We start from the raw sequence: 24,352 nt of genomic DNA, 5'->3' as shown, positions 1-24,352 counted from the left end.
GCGTACGTATTCCCCTACAGGGTTAAAAAGGAGCAAAAGTTTTAGGCTACCTGGTCACTAACGTATGGTCATTTCCTCAAAAAATGGCTTAAAAACCAAATGTGTCAATATTTTTTAGTAAAACCCAAACTTTGATGCCTAATTTCCTAAACATTTTACACCCTTAGTTTATTTCGGAAATATGATTCTTTTGGTCCTCTGACCACCTAAATTGTTATTAACGTATCTGTTATCACCCATAAAGTGAACCGGCAGCTCAGCTACTTTATTCCAGAACTTTCAAGAAACTTGAGATGTTTATTTACAAAGGGGGACCGTGAAATGTACTTCAAGAGAACTTGAACAAAAGAATTTCATTGGAATTAGAGGGGCGAAAACATAAGGGAGCTTAATGAACTTGATGAAGAATTTGAATAGTGGACGTGAGAGGAACAAAGGGTAGGGAATATGAAAAGAAGTTGAGGAGAGCTTTTAAGAATAACTTGAAAAGGTGATCTTTAGGTTACCTTGAAATAAATCTGATGGGATCAAATTGATAACAATTTTATATGAACTTGGAAGAATCTACACAAGGAGCATAGGTGAACTTAAAAAAGAACTTTAAACACATTTAACACGAAATTAAACATAAAATGAACTTGAAAAGGAAAACCTTGAAAAATGACCTTGAAGAAATCTTAGAAGGATTGATGAAAACTTTAGAATAATTTGGTGGAGCCTTTATTAAACGAAATCTGTATTAATTTTTAAATGTATTACAAGACTTGCCAATAAAAGTATGAAAAGTCAAGAAGAACCTCCAATCTCCAATCTCCAGATAAAAAACTGTTTATACTATCATCTCATGCATCTGCAAGATACCTTCGACAAATCCCTAGAAATTTGGATATTCGCGATAGAATTGTAAACCACACATGTATGCTTTATATTTTTATTTTATTATAAACTTAGTCTATATAAATACAAATTCATTAAAAATGTTGAGTGTATCACCACCAGTCGTGCAAACCATGACCATAGTAACCATGCCCAAGTCCGTAATAGCTATGTCCAAGATCATAATACCCGTGGCCATATCCATAGTAGGGGTAGTAATGTCCGTATCCATAGCCGTGACCTAATCCGTATCCGTGCCCGTACAATCCATGCCCATGCCCGTACAATCCGTGCCCTAATCCATGACCGTAATACCCACCGTAATACGGCTTATATCCGTACGAAACTTTGGTCACAACAGGCGCCGCAATTAATGGCGTGTAATGTCCGTAACCATAATCACTCGCATATCCGTATCCCGAAATGCCGCGTTTTGTAGTCCTCTTTGCACCATCTAAAGCCTCGTCGGCCCACGATAGTCCAATCAACGCGAAAAAGAGAACCTTAAAAACAGAAGGGTAATTTAGTTTGTGCACGAAAGTGGCATCTAAGTATATGGTCAATCCCACACTGATTAGTCGCACTCACCAATAGCTTCATTTTAGAACTTGATGGTATAATCTGACGAGGGTGTATGAATACACCTGACATTTATACCCAAATCCATTCAATAAAATAATCGATCCCCCCCAAAGGACTACCTATAGTTGCAAAAGTCGTAAGGTTAAAAGGAAGTTGGAAAGAGTATTGTTTATTTTATTGCATGCGGTCAGTCATATCATTAGATGGCATTCATTTAAAGTACTTGTAAAAATTGTGTAATTTGTCAACCTTAAACTACTTACAACTTACATTTTTGGTGAAAACCTTCATTAGCTACTGTAATTACGACTACAGCACTATTACAAATCGTGTTTCGAAGCAACTTTGGGGAATACTTTAAGAATTTACACGCTGCATGTCAAAGTTTAAAACTTTTCCGAATAAGCTACAAAGTTACTAAATCCATTAGTTTGAAAAGTGGTACTTCAAACAGAAATTATACTTTTGAGTTGCACTGAATTTTGTACCCTTTGCTGTTTAGGTATACAAAACTCGAAGATAGACGCAACCTGAAATGTATTTCATTCACACACGAGATTTAGTACCCCACTATCATATACCTAAACTGTACTATAATTCAGACTGAAATCAATAAGAATTTGTGCAAGAGATATTAGTAGCTAATAAACTACTCAATTATTCTAATCATCGCCAATAAAGTATGCAACTCTTGCACAGAATACAACACTAAATTAGGTTTGTGCGTGAAAGAGTTCATTACATGTAAAACTTGTGTGGTACATAACATTAGTATACAGTATGTTATAATTAAGGATGTCCAAAAAGAGGTTGGCTAGTAAAGGAGACCAAGACTTTGAGAGCCACGTCCATAACAAGGTCTCAAAATTTGCGTTCATCCTTTAATTTCTTTCAAGAACTATAACACGTATAGAAGGACGTAATGAATAGCTCATGGGTATTTGAGTATTCGGCTATCTTTGTGCATGAAAGCAACGAGACAAAGCGAGTTTTTGAAAATTTGATAACTGCAAATGAAAGAATCATTACGTTTCAAATTATTCCGATGGAAAGAACACAAGTGATAAGAGGAATGCTTCACTCTACAAACCAGTTTTAATACAAAAAAAAATGTCACTTTGTGCTTTATGTTTATATATGGCCCTTAAAAAAGGTACATACTGTATTGAGTAGCATTGTTCATTACCAATACAACGATGTACGGCACACAAAAGAAATAACCGTTGGAAACTGTTGGTCTCAACAGTATGGTGCACCCGCGCACATCGCCTAATCGTGCGAGAATACATATTGGACATATATTTTCCATTTTCCAGGAAATTGGTCCGATAGGTATTATCACACGCCTAGAGCGTCGTGCGCGGGTGCACCATTCTGTTGAAACCAACAATTTCTGTTTTTTGTAATTCTACTCAATACACTACGTTTTACGGGCCATACAAAAAAAAGTTCATTTCTCCTGAACGAAACGTTGTATTAAAAATCTCTCAATGCTGTATTGTAGAGCTCAAAAAGTGGCAATGAGAAAGTGTTTTCATTTTTCTGTATCAGCTCCAATAACATCAGGAAAAAATAAAAACGAAATCGGCAAATTTCGATTTTTATAGCATATCTTCGGAGGTAATCGGAATTTTCTGGTTTTCTTTACAGCATGATAACTGTTTAATCGCGCAACTTTTTCCTAATTTAACCATCGTCGTGTCTTAAATAGTTATGGAGATCCCTATGATAGACATCATTATCTTGGACAGTGTATTGTACAGTTAGTAAAATAATTAAACAAATTCCAAAGCACAGAATTAAAAAAAAACCGGAAATGCCGAAGAATTTTATTAAAACCCGAAGAATTACAATAATATGGCGCACACGGTAACGATTGCCCTATCGGGAACGCACCCAACAAGGCATAAATTAATTAGCGGTAGCTACGGGAAATCAAATGCTGGAAAAATCAAAGCAATACCTTTACCATTAACGGAAGAAAGATAACAAATGCTTATTTTTAAAGTTAACGGAACAGTGAAAACATTCTAAAGAGACGAGCCCGTAAAGGTACAAAACAGCAAAAGATCGATGATTTAAGAACGTAACTTTCGAAGATGCAAACGGCAAAAAGATCCCCACTAAACAACTTTTATAAAATTCGGCGATTTCATGGAAGAATCGACGGTCACTTAAATGAAATTTCTAAACTGATACTTTTAATTAACACCCACTGCAATGTCTCAGGCCAGGCAAACTGATACCGGCGTAAACCTTCCCTTGCAGTTTTAATGCTCGTTTAATATGCCACTGGAAACATAGACCTGCTAGTAAAGTAACAAGTAATAATTAACGGAACTTCACTCGCTTCGCCATGCAGTGGGCGATCAGATGCTACAAAAACAATTAAAATATCTCTACGGGAACGGCTGCAAACGGAAAATTATATACAGTATCTTGATTTCTTTATCGGGTGGATCTACAAATTAAACCACTACTTGGCACCTTCTATTTTTCCTAAAACACATTTTCGTAGTGATGGCCTTGGTAACGAAGCGCTTCCAACTTTAATCGCATCCAGATACGCTTTTAAATTTATGGTCAGTGGCGTAGTTCTGCATGGTCAAGGAGTACAATTTTTTAAAGACACCTTTTTGGATATAACATAAAAAAAATGGTTGCACTTTAAAAATAGATAATCAAAAATAGTGGTTGCTATTTAAAAATATAAACTTTGGAGACGTACGCCACTGAACGCAATTTTAAAGTGATTGGTAGCATTTTGTTTATAATATCATAAAAATTCCTTTAAAAAATGTTGTTTTGAAAATATAGGTATTCAGTGTTCCAGACAAAATTTCCACTCTGTATATTCAAAGGAGATCCTCTATAACCGCAATTTGATAAAATTGTGACTGCTCCGCGATCCTATTTTGTGCATCAAGGGCGGCACGGGGCTTAATCCGGCATCGTGCCAAAACTCGAATCACCTTTGTGTCATTGTAACACGTTTCGTTTTGCGAAAAGCCGAGCACGTGATGCAAATGTGGGATTCGTATTGGTTAAAAAGGGAGTCGTTTTCGCGTTTGGAACTTGGCGAGGTACATAAGTGAAAATCTGGTGGGAGAGCGGCGTTTTTACTAAAACCTTCGAAGAGAATCTATGCCGGGCGAACGCTACTTTTTTCGATCGCGTAGTTTTTGTGTATCGTGTTTTTTTTGGGAACTTTAGTTAAACGTTTCTGGGAAAGTGAAATAAGTAGATTTTTGAAATTTTGTGCTTAAGAGTTACTCTTAAGACCAACTCGATGTAAAATATTTTCAAAATGGTGGCACTTCCGAAAATACGGGAGGTAGCTTGTAGCTTCGTTATTTTAAATGGAAACCTCCATTTTTTATTGCATTTTTGAACTCTACGTGAAATTTCAATTCCTTTGATACCCACATATCGATACCTACAAAGTATGGTTTTTAAGTTATTTTGACTTTTATTTTAAAAAAATGGCGGATGCAGATGGTACCTTGAAAATGCATTAATTAAAAACGGTTGCAGTTATGGCAACCCATTTTTACCAGTGCATAGGAAAAGAATGGGACTTTCTTTTAGTGCGCTGTAAAAAAAAGTTAAGTTACGTACAACTGCACATATAGAAATGCAAATGCACATATTCTCGTTTCATTGAATTGATCCCATTTTTTTCGGATTCTCTTTTTAGTAGTCGGCTATGATTTTATATAAAAATTTAAAGCAAATGTAATGACCCTAAACCTAGATTCGAACCAGGGACCTTCAGTACCGCAGCCGAGCTTCCACTCCACTGCGAACCTAATGTGTTATGCTTATTTGGAATTTATAACCACAAATTGAAAAAATAATTATAAAAAAGGACCTTTAAATCTAGTTTAGGTGTCATGCTCAACCATGCGCCAAAGGTATTTGTAGATTCGCTTACTCCTAGTTAAAAATGGAAATAATTACCGAAAAATCAGTTTGCCATTAAAAGTGGCAAGTAAAAGCAAAAAGTGTCGTGTGTGTATGTACCTACGAAAAAAATGTTAACAATCTTCTATAACTTGCATGAAATGCATGTGTAGTGTATGTATCCTCTAATCATTAATTAACGTGTGTATTTGTAATTGCACATCTTTCGAGGTTTAAAAGACACAATTGCATTAAAAGAAAGTAATTAATTGTCATACATATACACATGATTTTAACCTCCACAACTAACCGTGCGAATAACGCGAAAGTGGGACAACCCTCCCAAGCTACCAACTTTGACAATATTCAAGTATTATCTGTTTCAAGTAATGTAATTATCATAATCATACCATGAGACCTGAGTCAACGATAGTAATAAGTTTAATTGCTAACAACTGTTGTGAGGTTATGAGAATATTCCTCCGTAGCTAATTACATTTAACGGCAATTAACTTCAGATGTCGATCTCCACTCGTCAGTTACACAAATATCAGCAGGTAATAAATGTTTATATAATTTTCCTATGCTCATTAAGCAAGCATCCATCCGTACCTAGCTATCAAAATCTCTAGTACTCGTCCTCATTCCACTAACTTTACAAGCCATTGGTGTAATCGTCACCCATGACCTACTTTTCTCATTTGAACACATCTTAAATCGTAGAATAAACGTATTTGTCACAGTTTTTACAGATTTTTGCGTTTCTGGTGGTTTTAATTTTCGCTTCCATACCCGCAAATACAACCCCGATAAATGAAAGACGATCACCGCTAGAAGTAGGACTAATTTCATTCGATCGCCCAAATGTTTTCTTGGCGCGACACATGGGCAAGACGAAAACAAAATTACCACTTGATCATCCAACGGTCGCTTGGGTACCAGGATACGTCCGCAACCATGCCTACATCCCGGCACATAAAGAGATCGTGCTTTTTGCATCGGCAAAAAAAAATGATCGGGAACTCCACGAGGAGTTGGACTTTCAAGGTCACAAAGATTTTGAAACGGTGGGATATGGAGCGGGCCATGGTCTTATAGGTAACGGATTTTTTTTGCCCTTTACAAATAGGGAAAGTTTTGGTTGATCACACAATGGAGTGTTTGATATTAAAAAGTGTGATCTGTTTGTTGTGTCAGCAAAGTCAGTGAGGGTAGTAAATTTATTTTTTTTTATTGCTAACAATGGCAAAAATAATAATAGAACATTACCATAAAAAAGTTTGAGAAGTATTAGTGCCTGAGCAGCAAAGATTACTTGTAAAGTACATTATTCCAATAAAGGCGCGAAGGTAATAATAAACTTATTTTTTTAAGAAATGGCTGTTCTATTATGATTTACAATTAATAATTACTTGTGTATTACTTAGACATTGTGACAGAATTAAAGAATTAAACTGTATATATTTATTAAGTAATAAATTTTGAAGGTAACGTCTGCATCCGCCATTTTTTTTAAATAAAAGTCAAAATAACTTAAAAAACCATAAATGTAGGTATCGACATGTGGGTACCCAAAGAATTGAAATTTCACTATTTTGAAAATATTTTACATCGAGTCGGTCTTCAGAGTAACTCTTAAGCACAAATTTTCAAAATCTTACTTATTTCGCTTTCCCAGAAACGTTTAACTAAAGTTTCCAAAAAACACGATACAACAAACATAAAAAATATGCGATCGATAAAAGTAGCGCTCGCCCGGCATAGATTTTCTTCGAAGGTTTTAGTAAAAAGGCCGCTCTCCCACCAGACTTTCACTTATGTTCCAAACGCGAAAACGACTCCCTTTTTAACACCGCAATTTTTGTGGAAAGTGTGCCTTCTTAACCAATACGAATCCCACATTTGCATCACGTGCTCGACTTTTCGGCAAATCGAAACCTGTTACAATGAACACAAAGGTTATTCGCGTTTTGGCACGATGCCGGATTAAGTACCGTACCGCCCTTAATGCACAAAATAGGGTAGCGGAGTAGTCACAATTTTATCAAATTGGCGTTATAGAGGATCTCCTTTGAATATACAGCGTGGAAATTTGGTCTGGAACACTGAATACCTACATCTTCAAAACAACATTTTTTAAAGGAATTTTTATGATATTATATAAACAAAATTCTACCAATCTACCCACTTTAAAATTGCGTTCAGTGCCGTACGTCTGCAGAGTTTAAAGTGCAACAATTACCTTGCTTATTTTGGTTGCTTTCGACAAACGAAATCGCCACAATGGGATTTTCAATCGTAAACAAATTATCCTTCATTGACTCGACTTTACCAGCACTCCAATATATCCATTCAAAACGTGAATCCAGTCCAAAGTCAGTTAGTTTCGTTCTTTTATTATTTGTGAGACAGGCAAGCTTATTTACGCGCGGCTCATAAACATTATGGAATTTATGGACATAGAACCGTATAACATAAATACCTTTCCTTTAAAAAACTATTTTGTATTAAAATTATTTATAGATATTTTCTAAACAATGAATCATTCTTATGCATGACCAAGAGATGGTAAAAGTGTCTCTATTAATCGATTTTATTAGGAAAACACCCAAACGCATTCTTTCTATGTCCAAAAAGGGTTACCACGTGCATTTTGACCACGTGATGCAAAAGTCATACACTAATAAGTATGCACTAATTTCTTTGAAAACTCGACGAATGCATCCTTACTTTTAATGCAGAATAATATCGGAATGAAATGCGCTATATATAAATCGTTTCCGATTACACTTTGTACTTGTTGGTATATTTGCTGGTCTACAGATTACTTTTCCTAACAGGCCCACAATATTTAGGTCCAAAATTAGATTCTTTTAAATACTATGCCAATACATAATAAGCTCTTGGATAAATATTAGCATAGCATTTTTCTTTGTTGATGACGTACAACGGCTGATAAACCGCTTAAGGTGGAGGTACTGTATGTAAATAAGCACATTTAAATAAAGTTCTTACGTTATTTTCATATTTTGTCTTTTGCACTTACTATGATAATTCACTGCAACGGCAGCATGGTGACAAAGAAATGCTACCGGAGTATTTCTTACGTCAAGTTCCAGAAATCCCGATAGACATCGAGGCGCCATGAAAGGTTATTCATCGGTGATAAAGAGCGAAGGCGAACGTGACGCAATCCTACCGAGAAAAATTAGGTGTTTATTTTAGAACATTCCGAGCGATCTAAGAACATTCTAGAACAATTGCTTTTACTATACGGGGTGGTGACTTGACGAACGCAACATAAGAATTTCAATAGTAATTTTTTAATTGCCAATTATTGGCTCCCCTAATTATTTTAGAAATAAAATCTGTTAGGTTTTTTGTAGAGAAAAACATTACGAATCGTTACATACTATTGCATCCTATTTTATAAATTCACAAACTGAAAAATTAAAAACTGTGGAGTTTATAAAGTCGGTAACGCCATGGAATTATGAAATCAAACAAAAGCATCTACATTTGCCATTAGTCTCAAAGTGCCATGGCACCACTGATTTTCTTAAAAGTGCCAGTTTTCAGTTATCCAATTTCTTGGTTTCAAAGTTCAAAAAATTAAAAGCTATAGTAAGCATGGATTCGTAATTTTTTTCTCTACAAAAAACCTAAATTAGGGAAGCCATAATCAGAAATGAAAAAATTACTATTAAAATTCAAGTTCAAGTCACCATCCGGTATAATCAAAATGTACCTAGCCTATTTCAGTTCAGTTCCAACTTCGATGCGCTCGTGTTATGTTATAAATTGTAAGTGGTAAATAATAATAATTAAGCCATTTTAAGACTGTTTATATATTTATTGTTAGTTAATTGCAAATAAATAAACGACATAATTCAATTTACATTGCAGAATGTATGTTAAGCACTATATGAGGTCTAGACCAATTAGCCTCATTTCATAAAAAATTAATGTTTGTACTTTCTTAACTAAATAGTGATTAAATGGCTCCAATTTGTTTTTTTCCAGTACATCTCATCGCCGGCCAATTTATTGTTGAAAGTAACCGATAAATGGTTGCAACAACAGCGAGTTAAAGACTATGGTTAAAGTATAATTTTATACGCTCTGCGGAGGCTGGCATCAGCCCCTTTCGCAGTCTACGGGGATGCGCTAAAATTTGAAACCACATAATTCCTTTTTATAAAAATCATTGAAAATCGGCACTAACTAAATTCCATACAATTAGTGCTCTTTAAGTTGGAATTTTGTAGTAATATCGTTTTTCTTGGTATAGTGCCGTTTGAGCCTATATTGGGAATGGCGTTGTCCGCGTATCAATTCCTTACTTTAAAACAGTTCGAACAGCGTAGTCTATAAATAGACAAAACTAAATGTAGTTTCAACGGATGGACAGACAGATAAAGTCCTTTATGTGAAGTAAGCCCGTAAATAGATAATTTTAAATAAAATCGTTAATTTAAAACCCCTAATTAGTAGTTATTCCTCTCATATAATAATGACATTGGCAGCAACATTGTTATATTACTTTTACGCCTTTTGTGATGGTACCTTTTGATTGACCACCCTGCATTGAGTTTCTTAAAATTTCGATCCTGTATATTGTACAGGAGTGGCAACACCTAAAAACAAATACACCATATTTTCTGTTTTGCTGAAGTGAACATAACCTCTAATTCTACACATACTAATAAGGTTAAATAACAAAAATAATCCTTAATACTTTCATTTCTATTCCTTTTTAGATTATTAAGATGAATTTTCTACGACAAGCGGTCTGCAAAGTGTCACATGTTGCAAGCAGCATTATAACGTCTGTCCGAGTTCCGCAGTCTTACAGTCTTGCATTTCGTATTTCAAATTTAAACTCTCCACTGAATCTTATTCCAACACAAGGTAGGTCATTGCTTTACATTTAACAACTTTACTGTTTTAGATTTTCAAGTATCATTTACTTATGTAATTCCAATGATACATACATCTTCGAACTTGATTAACTATGAAAGTAGCGGCCATGAATACGTTATTATTGCTCTAGTAAGTCTTTTCGAATAGTGGGAAAGATCATTGCAATGGGGCAAACGAGTTTAAACTACTTCACTCTTTTTTAGTAACATCGAAATAAACTTGTGTAAATTTGCAGTTTACGTTGCGAAATGATAGTATTATGAGATATGGTTAAAGTTAATTTGATTTTGTGTACATACAAGCTCTGCTATTTGATATAGCTAAACACAATGTAAATTATGTTGTAGCAGTTTTCCTTGACATATATCTATAATATTAGATGCTATTATCGGGATGATTTAAGGGGATGACAGCAGATTTAAATTCACATTGCTTTTTTCGTTACTTTGGGTACAGCGTGTATCTAATCTTAGGCCATAGGAAATACCTTTCACTTGATTTTTTATCACAAAACTGTGCCATAAGGGCCTGCCTTTATAATTATTTAAGAAGCTCTAATTAAAAGCATGCACTTGCATTCTCACATCAATTTCTTCATAAAGTGTTTACAAAGGTGGGCAACACATCATACAGTTTGCAAGGTGTGTTGCGTAGTGTATGATGCAGACAGTGGTCTGTCTCCAATTAATTTGATAGGGGAAAATATGCAAAATCAAACAAATTAGAAATACAAATAAATAATAAAGGATTTAATTTCGTTCCATTAAATCTAAGTATAATTAAAAATGTTTCTATGTAGCTCTTAACTTTACTGGCGCTGTTTTGTACCATATGAATACATTTGCAATTCAAGATTGTTTTTTGCAAAGAAAAATAGCCCTTGCTCTAAACTGTGTTTTATACACTGTGGACGTAAATCTCTCATTCTTTTGAATTAAGTGCTAATAATATATGTATTGTATGTTTACCAGACGACATTTAAATATGCCGAAAAATGCGAACATTGTAGAGGATCTAAATTTTGTGCTTTCCTGATGCCTTGGTAACTTTTTGGTCAATTTCCTTGGGGCGCAGTGAAATTAGCTGTCTCGAGGGATTGGAGAATCGTATCATCATATCTGGAATTTCCCAGAAACGTTTAACTTCGCCTTGATCTCACACCTCAAGATTACTTTGATAAGGAACATTTGAATCGCGAGGAATTTTTGGACTGTGAACGGTGAGCAGCCTTTGAGCTTTACACTGACTTAATTTCTAAGATCGTGGCATCGTTAATCTCTGAGATTTCTATTTAGTTTTGAAAGTCATTGTCAAGAGGAGAGCGAGATAACTTTGACGGCACTCGAAATTCATCTTATGAATTTTTACATGAAGTTGAGTTAGGATAGGAGAATAGGGTTGTGAACATGACCACTATTTGAGAGAGATATGACCTTCAAAAATAAATCATTTACTATTAATATCTGTAATACCACTTTAGATATTTTAATTTGGCATGTATGTACTATGTATCCAGGCGCATTTTTAACGTACCACATTTTTTTAATTTCAATTTTTAAATTCAATTTTCAGTGGCGTTCGTACGGAATTTCCGAGGGAATTTCACATGGCCATTTTAGCAGACATTGATGGTACGCGACTGATTTCTCTGAAAATAAAAATTATTCTTGAAAACCCCAATCATTTCTAAGCAAATTTGTTCCCTTTCTTTTTTTCAATCCGGTGCACGGTTTTCGCTTAGAAAAATAAAAACTCGTCAACAGAATTAATAATTGTGACAGGCACATCCTACTGCAATGATAAGTAATAATTCTTTTTTACTTAAGTGGGTAGTTTTCTTAATGTTCTATTGGAAAAGTTGCAAAATTCGAAGTACGAAGCATGAGCAGATTTGATCGCTTGATTTTTGCAATTCAACGCACGATTTTAAAAAGAAAATCTTTTTCGCTGCTTGATATTGTCATGGTCATGCAGAGAAACGGTTTTTTTTAGAGAAATCAGTGGCGTACCATCAATGTCTGCCAAAATGAGCATGTGAAATTCCGTACGAACGCCACTGGTGGAAATTAAAAAATGTGGTATGTTAAAAATGCCTCCGGATACATAGTACATACATGCCAAATTTCATTAAAAATCTAAAGTGGTATTACAGATATTAATAATAAATGATTTATTTTTGAATACTTTACCACCCTGTATCTCAAAAGTTAAGACGTTTAGGACAGGTTCATATGCAGTTTTCTTGTTAAAATGGACTCAAAAATCGCCCCCTTAAATATTGACATTCAATTATGAAACACCGTGTATACCAATTATGGGTCTTTGAACTAACCAGGAGGTCGGATGTTCGGACCTGAATCGAGGTACCTAAATTTTTCGTCTGTGGCAGAGATGAGAATTTCCTTAGATCAGTTTCGAGCATTCTGTCGAATTAGGTTTTCGTCCAGTTTTCCTAATTCGTAAGGTAAATACCGGAGTAGTATAGAACAACTTAAGACCTTCTGCAGGGGCACCTCTAAAAAGCATTATGAGTGACCCACTCTGTAATTGGGCGAAAGCCTGTTGAGGACCTATAATCTGGGGACAATAAATAAATAAATAAATAAATAGAGATGTTGTATGGACCACTACCAAATACGTCATAATCTATCGCAGAACATTTCCAAAATACGGTACGTCAAAACAAGCATAAATTGTTGGATAAACATACGTCCGATCTTGCCTCGTTTTCGACCCATCGATTTCCATCGGAATGAAAATTTGCGACACCCCGTATAATCTCAAAAATCAAAATAATCTTCTGATTAAGGCCAAAATGATCAATTTAAATGACCTGAGTTGACCTCGTGAATTAAATTAATTTCGCGAATAAAATCCAAGATGGCGGACAAAGTGACAGTAGTAGACTGGCGTGCAACAAAATCCGTTACATGATATTATTAATTATTATAATTATTCGTGATGAATTCGTTAAATTCCGATCAAAGGCCAGTACTTTTTGAATAATTTTTCAGAGATTTAGGCATCCACGAAACTGAGTGGGGTTCTGAGGATGTTCTCAAATACGGAATTCTTTTTGCTTTTTCTATGACTAAAAGTTTATATAAACAGGTCCTCAAACTTTTCGTTACTGATCCACAGGGTGTTAAAATTTAAGTTTTTTTCTTTATGTCTATAGGTACATAAACTTATATCGATAGTCATACCTACTTATTTCTATATATCATGCAGATTTTGAGATATTTTGCTCAAATTTGAGATATATGTTATGCTGAAGGGCAAAACATCATTGGTCGAATCTACATTTTTTAAAATGGTTCAGTACGCCCTGGCTTTATTTGGATAATCTCAATACTCTCACATCATACAATGGCGTAATTGGTGGAATCTATCAGTGAAGCTTTACGAACTTCAGTTCGTGGGTTCTTCGGATATGTGCACTTTTTTAAATACTTTCAGAATACATTTTTTATTCATGTATTTAAACAAATACTAAGCCGTGTTGATTGAGCGGCGTGACTATAAATAACCTATTTATTTCAATGGTGAGGTGGTACGACGTGAAGCCGAAAATTGAACTTTTTTATAACACATATCTCCGCAATGTTAGTACGTAAGTCATGTTCTGCATTAAGAGTTCTTGTAAAAATGCGTGTGTGGCCACTGGTCAGTAGCTAAGTTATCCTATTGACATATTTTCCCATTTCCTGGTGCAATACAGCGTGATGTGAGCAACGCTTTGTGGTTTGCGCTATTCATCTGTCAGTGCTGGACATTGTCCAAGATGCGTCACCTGCCAGTTAAGTCTCTAAAGGGTGATTTGAAGAGATTTAGTCCAGAGTCGTATTGGTCGAAATTAGACGGTCAAGCACTGATTTCTCATTATCGAAAGAAACTAAATGACGTAAATGGTAAATTGACGGATCAAACACTAATTACCAATTGATTAATGTGATTAGTTTTCTGAATACTAGTGAAATTACTTATTCTCTTTCGGTCAAAAGTACACCCCTGAACTAGTATAACAAAAGTGGTGCGTGCTGATCGCAATCTTACGGATTTTGCTTATTGCATTTTGTATACGTGAATGGAACTGTTAGCTGTTAATTTTGCCACGTCGTTCTCAATTCTGTAAATTGCAAACGCCACCTTTACAAATAGCTTGCACTGATAATTAGGCAAACCCTTTCAGCTGTCCTGGCGGAATTGCGGCTAAATTACTTACACGTTTCCTTATTTGCAGAACGATCCATGGCGTCACTCGCGCGAATGCATCGGACAGGTCCGCATTTCAAAACACGCAAATCGAAAAATCCGCTGGATGGCAATCCGTTTATGAAGGGAGTCGTGCTGAAGACGTTAATTAAGAAACCAAAAAAACCGAATTCGGCGAACAGGAAGTGCGTTTTAGTCAGATTGTCGAATGGAAAGGAGATGGTGGCGTATATACCCGGAATTGGTCATAATTTGCAAGAACATAATATTGTGCTTGTGAGAGTTGGAAAAGTTCAAGATTGTCCGGGTGTTAAACTGAAGTGCGTTCGAGGAAAATACGATTTGTCGCATGTGATTCCTGTTAAGAAATAATGTACCTAGAGCTACCTTAAATTAAACAACAAATTCTTATATTCTTTATTGCCACAAAGTTTGTTGTAATTACAGCTAGTTACCTGTTACAAGAAAACTGAAAAATGAATACTCTACATTCCCCCCCCCCCTTCCCCTGTGCGGTAAAATCACGCTGGAAAACTCGCTCTCGTAATATTCTCCTGCGGAATATTCGCGTTCAGGAAACCCCCAAATATAAGTCACCGCGACCTGGGTGAACTTGGCCCCCCAACTTTAGAAAGCCATAATTTTCGTGATTGAAATGGATTGCGCTTCGTTTGCGCACAATTGCATTTTGTTTGCGCGCTTCCGGTTTCAAAATTACGAAGGAATCAAGTTCGGGGGGGGGGGGGGCAAATTTCACAACTGCCCCCCAAGTTTACAAATGTCTCTTTTTTTTCTTGCGATCGTTTATGCTTCGTTTGCACATGTTTGCGCTCCCAATACCTTCGTTCGTGCCCCCGTCGGTTTTGAGTTATTCCAAATACAAAATTCCATACTGGCCCCCCATTTTTCAAATTTGACGGTTTTTTTCTTTTGATCGTTTGCGCACAATTGCATTTTGTTTGCGAGCTGCCGGATTCAAAATTACGAAGGAATCAAAGGCAGCTTCACGACTGCCCCCCATGTTTACAAATTTGATGCTATGTATGCTATTTTTACGCAAAATAAAAGTGAATTAGTCGAACTTTGCGGAAAAAAAGCGTCAAATAATTAAATTATGGAATTTTGTATTTGGAATAACTGGAAAACGGCGGGGGCGGAAACGAAGGTATTGGGAGCGCAAACAATCACAAGAAAAAAATGTCAAATTTGTAAACATGGAGGGCAGTCGTAAAGTTGCCCCCCCCCCCCCCAACTTGATTCCTTCGTAATTTTGAAACTGGCAGCGCGCAAACAAAATACAATTGTGCGCAAACGAAGCGTAATCCATTTCAATCACGTAAATTATTGCTTTCTAAAGTTGGGGAGCCAAGTTCACAGGAGAATAATTATAAGAACTATCTTAGGATGAGGTTCTTAAAATCAATCCGTTAGGGTCGAACTTTCCTAAACGTGAATTTTACTTGAACAGAGTTCCTGGCGAAGTACACCAAGGCGGTGCATCCCATCCCGGCGATGTACCGGGTGACACAATAAGACTGTTCCTCGGCCATATCTCGGGAACCGTTCTTTGTATGACTTAGGGGTAAAAAAATTATTGGGAAATCGGTTATGAAGTTATGAAGAACCGCTGGAAAATATTTTCAAGTTCTAAAAATGACCACCAGAGGGCGTAACTGCCATCTTCAATTTTAAAATTGCCTTTTTAAATTTCGCATAATAAACTAAACATTCTTTTTTCACATTTTTAAAGAGAACCAGTTTATCATTTTCGTAAAGGCAAAAACTCAGTTATTTCAAAAACAAAGATGGCGTGGGGCGTTCAATTGTTTTTGCAATAACCTGCTCTAACTTCTTAACCGTTTGATCGATTGTAACAAATTTGGTATCGTTGAAAAGAGCATTCCTTGGGAAACAAGAATCATAGTTTATTTAGTTGAATCCTTCTCAGCCAGGGGGCTAGTTTGGACACTACGATCCAAAATCCTAAAAAAAATCAAAAGAAAACAAATGGAATGATATGACTTTTTCTTTATTTATTTATTTATTATCCCTCTCTTGTTCTGGGCCCACCAACAGGCTTGCGCCCAATTACAGAGTAACCCGCATAATGCTTTTTTAGCCTCTGCAGAAGGTCTTAAGTTTATGAAAAAGTGGCCAAATAACACCCAAAGAGGCCAGTGAAAACCGTTTTTCAAAATCTCGTTCCTAACCTCAAATATTGGGAAAATAAGATTAATTAATTAATTGATAAAAATGCTTAAATTTTATTTTATTTGACGTATTTCCGGTATTTGTCGATGGCGCGAATGATTGTTTGGAAAAGCACCCTACACTTTTAGGTAGGCCTTGGAAAATTAAACAAATGAAACACGATGCATTATAAAATAATAACAGCCGTAATTTGTAAATTATTCTGTTATGTTTACATTCAGAGCGTGCAGTTTTTTGAATTTGTAATCTTTTCTAAAATGCCGATTTCTAACCAAGAAGCATTTAATATGCTGGCGGCAATGGTTCGTGGTTGATTCGGATAACGCACATAGGAGATGTGGACATCGATGGTCGCATTTGAAAATACTCAAAATATATCGCCAGCATATTAAATGCTTCTTGGTTAGAAAAGATTACAAATTCAAAAAACTGCACTTTCTGAATTTAAACACAACAGATTAATTTACAAATTACGGCTGTTATATTATTTTATAATGCATCGTGTTTCATTTGTTTAATTTTCCAAGGCCTACCTAGCTACTTTCTCACAAAGAAGAAGTCATATCATTCCATTTGATTTTTTTAGGATTTTGGGTCATAGTGTCAAAACTAGCCCCCTGGCGGGGAAGGATTCAACTAAATTAACTATATATAACGGTTAAGAAGTTAAAGCAGGTTATTGCAAAAACAATTGAACGCCCCACACCATCTTTGTTTTTGAAATAACTGAGTTTTTGTTTTTACGAAAATGATAGGTAAACGTTTTCTTTAAAAATGTGTAAAAGTTTTGTTTAGTTTATTATGCGAAATTTAAAGAAAATGCAATTTTAAAATTTAAGATGGCAGTTCCGTCCTCTGTTGCTCATTTTTAGAACTTGAAAATATTTTCCAGCGATTCTTCATGATCGATTCACCCAATAATTTTTTTACCCCTAAGTCATATGCATACGGTTCTCGAGATATGGCCGAGGAATAGTCTTATTGGGTCACCCGGTACATCCGCGACGTACACCCCGGCACGGCACCGTTTTCGCGGCGACAACCCATCCCGGCGACTATTACTTTCCCGGAAATGCACACCTAACAACGTCTGTCCAACCCCATTTTCCTTTTGTTTTTTCTTGACATAAACAATGATAATTATACTGTAGAAGCGGTTGTCAAATTAGGTACCGGAAGTGGTTGTTATGGTTGAAATATGCAAAGAAGCTCAAATAAACCGTCTTGTTTACACAATTGCCAACAGTGTAAAAGACGCATTTTTTGAAAATTGCGTTTTACACCCGTTGACCTACGCATGTAGATACCAAAACACTTTGCCTAACTATATAAATGGAATAATTTCAAGTTGATACTATAATCCATATTCAGATTGTATTACATCTAAACCTCTCGCCAGGAAAGATTTCCGGTCACAGACACTTGATCCCGGTCTACAATCTATGTTTTTCTAAAGATGTGAGCGACTTCAGGGATAGTATCGTGTCAATGTTCAACAAATAGACTTTTCGTACAACATTGGCACGATCCTATTCCGGAAATCGCTCGCGTCTTAAGAAAAACATAGATTGTAGATCGACACAAGGTGTGCTGTGACCGGCAATCTTTCCTGGCGAGAGTAATAGAAATATCTATACAATAAAAAATAAGAAAACTTAATTCCGGTGAATTGTTTCAATATAATAAACATGAATTTACTTCATATGTTTACCTCGTCTTAAATGTTTTCCATCCCCCCTGCAGAGTTCAAATTGCTGGGAAGCCGAGATTGCCCATCGCTGGGTTTAGATGCCCGTGATAACCGAAGCCGGGAAGTAAATTGTCGCCGGGATGACCGTGGCCGTATCCCAGCGGGATCGAATTTTCTAAGGGAGAATCTTCCTACATGATGCAATTCCAATCACACTTTGTTAGTGACAACGGCCATCTTGATTACAACGGGAAATACGGGGTCATCCAAAAAGGATTATTTGATAAAAGGACTACTTCGAGTAGGATGCACATATATTGAGAAGGATATGGTTTTAAAATAAAGAGGAGAGTTGGGAGGTTTTGCTTTTACATTTAGTAGTAGGCATTGCGTTGTGTTGGTGGGAGTAAGGGCGATGACCTTGGATTCAAGGTCCCAGAAGTTAGCACTATCATTGAAAGCACCTAACGACAAGCGAGCGGTGTCGAGCGTTAGCGTTTTATATCGTGAATCAGATCTAGTGCTGAGTACAACAGAAAACCAACAGAAATCGTTCCTGTGTCAGTAAAGGATGACCCCTTCAACGAAATTGTTTTAAATCAACACACGATGTGCTGCCGACCAAGGCTTCATTGCTACTGAAATGGCGATGACATCCCTTGAACAGAAGATGTCAGTATTATGACGACATATTCGTGAGTAGCAGCGTATTTCCGACATCTATTTACAGTTTGAGGAGGGCGCTGTTTTGAGAGTTGTGTTCCCCTGACCCTCCCTGCCCTTTAGTTGACAACATGAATCGATGGAGTGATGAGCAAGGAGCAACGAGCCTATTCTAGGACGGTAGCTCAAAAACGATTCCGAACGCGCTTCAATGTCGGACATCGTGGCAGTGTTCGAGGTCTACCATATTGAAATGGGTCGCTATCTTCAGGACTACAGGGGCAAGCAGTTGCACTGAGCATGTCGAAGAAGACATCGTTATCCTAACCAGTGACGGTGAGTGACGAAGCTCACTTCCACATATTCGGTTTTGTTAACAAACAAAACTGTAGGTACTGGGTATCACAAGACCAAACCGTCATATCCATGAACGTCCCTTGCATCGTGAACCAGCATGGTGTGCTGTAGGCAGTGTTGGTGTAATTGGGCCTTTTTTCCTTGATCGCGGTGTAGCGGTCACGATTAACTCTAACTGTCACCTGCAAATGATTAAAACATTTCTTGTTCCTGAGCTACGGGGAAGACCGGAAGACGAATAAATAGGCAAAGGATAAGGTTCCAACAAGATGGGACTACCCACACATCAAGGGCGTCAATTACAGATACGGCGCCACCTTTTTCCCGCAGATGTTGCCTGGCCCCCTCGTTTCCCCAGACTCACCCCCGTGTGATTATTTTCTCGGGGGATACATCAAACCGAAAGTGTACATCAACAAGCCGAAGACTATACCAGAACTGAAGGACGAGAGGTTGAAGCTGTCCCTCGATTAATGGTGCGCCCAAATGGGCGTCATTTTGACGTAATTTTTAAAACGTAAAGTTTGATTTTCTATTATCTAATGGCAACTTCTTGTGAACATATTTCATTAATACAATTCTGAAAAATGTATTAGCAGTGCAACTGAAAAAGAAACCAGTGATTCTAGGACGTGAATTGTCGTGAGAAATACTCTGCAACATCTATACACCCTTTTTCCCCATCTAACCAAAATAATCATTCAGTCTATGCCATAGTACGGCGTTTTCAAATTCGAAATTATTTAACCCTTTAGGATTGTTCAACTTCAAAGGTATGACTACGAGTGCCAGTTTGAAACATCATGATTTTAATAAACTTTTAAATTAGTTCTAATGGCGTTTTTGATCGATTAGTGCAGAACGGCATTGTAGTATTGTAAAGCCAATTTTAACAATCTATTGCATCTTAAACTGTAAATTTCTTTTTTAAAAGCTTAATCCCGCTTGTCACTTGTCATACGACAGACCTAAGACCAGCCTTTACAAATATGAGTATTATTGAAGGGTTTTGAGCACGAAATCCTCAAACTCGCCTTTACTTACTTTTACTTAACGCATCCTTTGTGTAGGTATATTTATGATTGATGTCTATGTCAAATGTCCCATAACTGTGCACCAAATTTCCGTAAAGCTCTAAGCTTTAGTGTAAATATACATAGAGGCCGAAACTTGACCTATATATTTATAGAAAGCGGAAAGTAGAAGCAGCAGCTGTTGTTGCCAAAGGGTTTATGTGATTTCTGCAAAAATATCTCTGTGTATTATTCTTCGTAATATTTATGAAATATGAATGGTTCTCTTGTAAGATTGTCCTGAGAACCGGACAGCGGTCATTCAGGAAACTTATTTATTTCCTTGGAGATTAAAATGTGTCTTTTTCCCTTGAGAACCATTCATTCAAATGACTTTATACGTTACCTACCGATTCGTTTATGCAACTCATAACTCATTTGTAAGCTTTTTAATGAATAGGTAACACCTGGAATTTGATTTTTAAAAAAAGAACAAAAAAGATATAACAAGTATAAATTGTGCACAACTCTTGTGCAGATAAAGCGCATTTTTTTTAACCGAGATAGCTTTTGTTTTGACATCACTAATGGACATATTTCTTACAGACGTCTCAATCGCCCTTCATGAGTACCCTCTTCCGACAATCCGTTCTTGAGGTATATAGGGAATATACCCGATCGAGGAGGAGGGCTATGGTTGATAGAAATTAATTCCTTTCGTTGAGACCTTTCATTAGAGTACCATGAAGGATGAACCCCCCCCCCCGTACTTTGATAAGAGGACAGAAAGAAGGGCAGTAGTTGGTAGAAAACGGTTCCTTCCGTTGAAACTTTTAATTAGAGTACAATGAGAGATAAAATTAATTTTTCACCCCCCCCCCCCTTCCCCCCCTCAGGCCCCGTCGCTCACTGATCCCGAAAAAGAGTCGCAGGGGAAAGTTATAGTTTGTACAAACCAATTTATTTCGATGAGACCTTTCATTACAATACCAATAAGGGTAGAACATGGTGTTTATCCCCTCTCCCCATTTTCTAAAGTTTAACTTGGTACCACTAAAGGCATATGTATGCAACATCTGCGACCAATTGGTTGTCGTATGTAAAAGTTATGCACGTTTTACTTTCAAAAACAGCATCTCAGGAAATAATTAGTGGGGGGGGGGCTTTTAGACAGCGAAATTTGATGACCGTCTGGCACACCTCCAAGGTATAGACTACCTAGTGCAAAAAATTCCAGGACTTTAGGACCATTCCCCTAGAAGTAGTTCGAAACGGTAGCAGTGGGTCCGGACGGACGGACGGTCAAAACGCAAAAAGTAGCACATTTTTAAAGAATTTAAAGAACTCCGAATATGTACGGTAGATAAGTGACACTGACCTCTGTATAAGTTCCATAGATTTCCATAAAGAGGATTTCAAGGGCCAGACGAAGTTATTTCATTTCGCGTATTAGCTAATCTTATCAGCTTCTTCTACTTACACCAAAAACTGCTTTGGTAAAGTTCTGTCAATAAAAAAAGTTATGGCTCATCAAGCAATTCAATTAAGGGGCGTCCTCTAGCTGCTAAACGGGGAACGCGAGCGCCTTGCCGTCCTCGTTGCTTGATTCCCACCTCGGCAAGCAAATACAAAAAAGTCAAGAAATGCTTTATTCTTATGTTACACCAATGGAGCAATCAACATACGTTAACTCTGTACAAAAATGTAGGTACTGTCTTAGCTTAAAAAATTCGTTCGCGCCGGCTCCTAATTGGCATCCACCCAATCTTTGTCACACTTACGTTAAAGTGCAGCAGAAAATAATAACACGATATGAAGAATGGCATAAGATCTTCAAGAAGGGAATTTTTCGATGAAATCTTATTCGTAAATGGAAATTCAAAATAACAATTGTAAAAACTAAGGTAAAGAACTTGACTTTGTGAGTAGGTACCTATTTTGACACTTTGTTCTGTAAAATACATTATGGGTATCTCTGCTGCTAGTGAATCGTCTCAGGGAGCACTATCGCTTTCCCTTTGTAAGTAATAATTTCCGACATTCCATTTTCGCATTTGGAGATTATTAATTATTTTAATTAGTTAGTTTCATACAAAACAATTACAGATCGAGAAAAAAGATCCCTCTTTGCATATGGATTTGATCCTAAGTTACCCCGAATTCCTTTTTCTTTCCAATTTTTCTTTAAGAAACAAACAATTATCATTAGTTTCGACCTAATCTCTGCCATAAGGCCTTTATTTTAAAATGAAACCAAAAAGAGTTATATCACCGTTAATGGTATAATATTGGATTAATTTCCATTTAAAGAAATATGTAATTCAAAATTAAGAAATTAATTGAAACAGATAATTATGCATTCTAATGACATCTGGCATTCTTATTTCAAATGGGATGCGGAGTACAATGACATTCAGGTCATATGACAATTCCGTTTCTAGCTACTTTTGACGTCTAAATTAAATTTAGAATTGTCAGAAACTTTACAATGATTGATATGGTTTTTGCTATAATAAAAGTTTTGCTTTATCCACCACGATAAAGGGAAACTAATCATTTCTCAATGGTTAAACTGTCTTTTTATCGTCTTATATAACAAATAACTATTTCTTTGTATTCATATTTAGTGCGTTTGCCTTACCTGTAATTTTACTAAATATTTCGAAGAAATAGTAAAAACAGAAATGAAGATATTTTTTGATAACATGTAAGTTGAGCCCCCTGAAAATATTTGCCCAGGGCCCCCTGAGACCTCGGTCCGCCCCTGCGTATCGTAATGCTTTCGCAGCCATAACACAGCTAGGTTTGGTCGTGGCAACGAATGCTTTTTTAAACGCATCGATAAATGTCTGGTACAGCGCGGAAGACCTTCTAGGTTTTATGATTCTTAATGGACCTCTAGGTATATGTTGAAAAAATTACAAACTGTGGCATTTATAATACATAGTTACACTAAAATTGACCAAGGAATCGAAGTAATAATATACAGGGGGTTCTATTTAAAAAATGTAACTGTAAAATGTAACGCACCAATGGCCCACCCTGTATATTATATTATTTTTGGACGAACAATTCAATTTTCAGTTAATATGAGCCAATGAGTTTCAATCATGAAATTCTTCTGCTTCAATTTGCAGATCAACTGTATATTATTTACCTATACCAAGCAATGAAGTACATAGGTTTATGTATAGATACTAATTAAACCTGCATATATATATATATGATCCATTTATCTGATTTTCTCTCTTCCTTGCTGTATGCAGTAAGTTTTCTGTCCTCTATTTAGGTATCAATGGTAGCCAGACTAAATTTAAATAATTCGGTCAGTTTGTGCTTTGATCTACCGTCGTTCTACTTCCGTTTTTTAGTGTATAATAGCTTGTGACCGTTTGAATGTGTCACCCAAACTTGTCTGACGAAAGAAATTTTAAAAAAAGGTCTCTTTTACAATTCCTACCGTTATAACAATCACCCAATTTTTTAAAAGCTTGGATATAAACGTGTTCAACTATTACTTAAAATTGCAATTGTCCGCTATATTTTTTTACAACCATACCGCAATTTACAGTTATTGTCGGCAAGTTCTAGGCGAGCGCCCTTAAAAAATTCGGAAGTCAAAGTGAAATTGAACCTATAGATTGGGACATAAAACGGAGCTTTCTTTATTATCCGAAACGTCTTATTTGGGAAGACTTTCACACACAACACACATGCGTTTTTCGCCTACGATTTATAACAAAACGATTCCCAGGAACGGCAAGAATAGCGAACCGCAATAACTGTGTTGACAACGTATTAGCCTTACATTATGCGAAATGTGTGGGAGCCAACCCTTTAGAATTTAGCGCGTGGCACCTGGCACTTGACAATCCTTTTTGGCCATTTACAGTTATATTAAATCCATTCGTGACACATA

At 36.4% G+C, this 24,352-nt stretch overlaps 1 protein-coding gene across 1 annotated transcript; it reads left to right on the top strand.

The window, feature by feature from the left end:
• The first annotated feature begins 10,013 nt into the window (after window positions 1–10,013).
• Window positions 10,014–14,917, top strand: LOC116168543 (40S ribosomal protein S12, mitochondrial). Its single transcript, XM_031484445.1, has 3 exons — window positions 10,014–10,071; window positions 10,122–10,272; window positions 14,528–14,917. The coding sequence occupies exons 2-3, from the start codon at window positions 10,131–10,133 to the stop codon at window positions 14,869–14,871; spliced, it is 486 nt and encodes a 161-aa protein (XP_031340305.1). The 5' UTR covers window positions 10,014–10,071; window positions 10,122–10,130; the 3' UTR covers window positions 14,872–14,917.
• The last annotated feature ends 9,435 nt before the right edge of the window (window positions 14,918–24,352 follow it).

This window comes from Photinus pyralis, unplaced genomic scaffold (genome assembly GCF_008802855.1).
Source record: "Photinus pyralis isolate 1611_PpyrPB1 unplaced genomic scaffold, Ppyr1.3 Ppyr1.4_LG4, whole genome shotgun sequence".
Lineage (NCBI taxonomy): Eukaryota > Metazoa > Arthropoda > Insecta > Coleoptera > Lampyridae > Photinus > Photinus pyralis.
The sequence above is the reverse complement of the archived record's forward strand: the minus strand, read 5'-3'. Positions and strand labels throughout refer to the sequence as shown.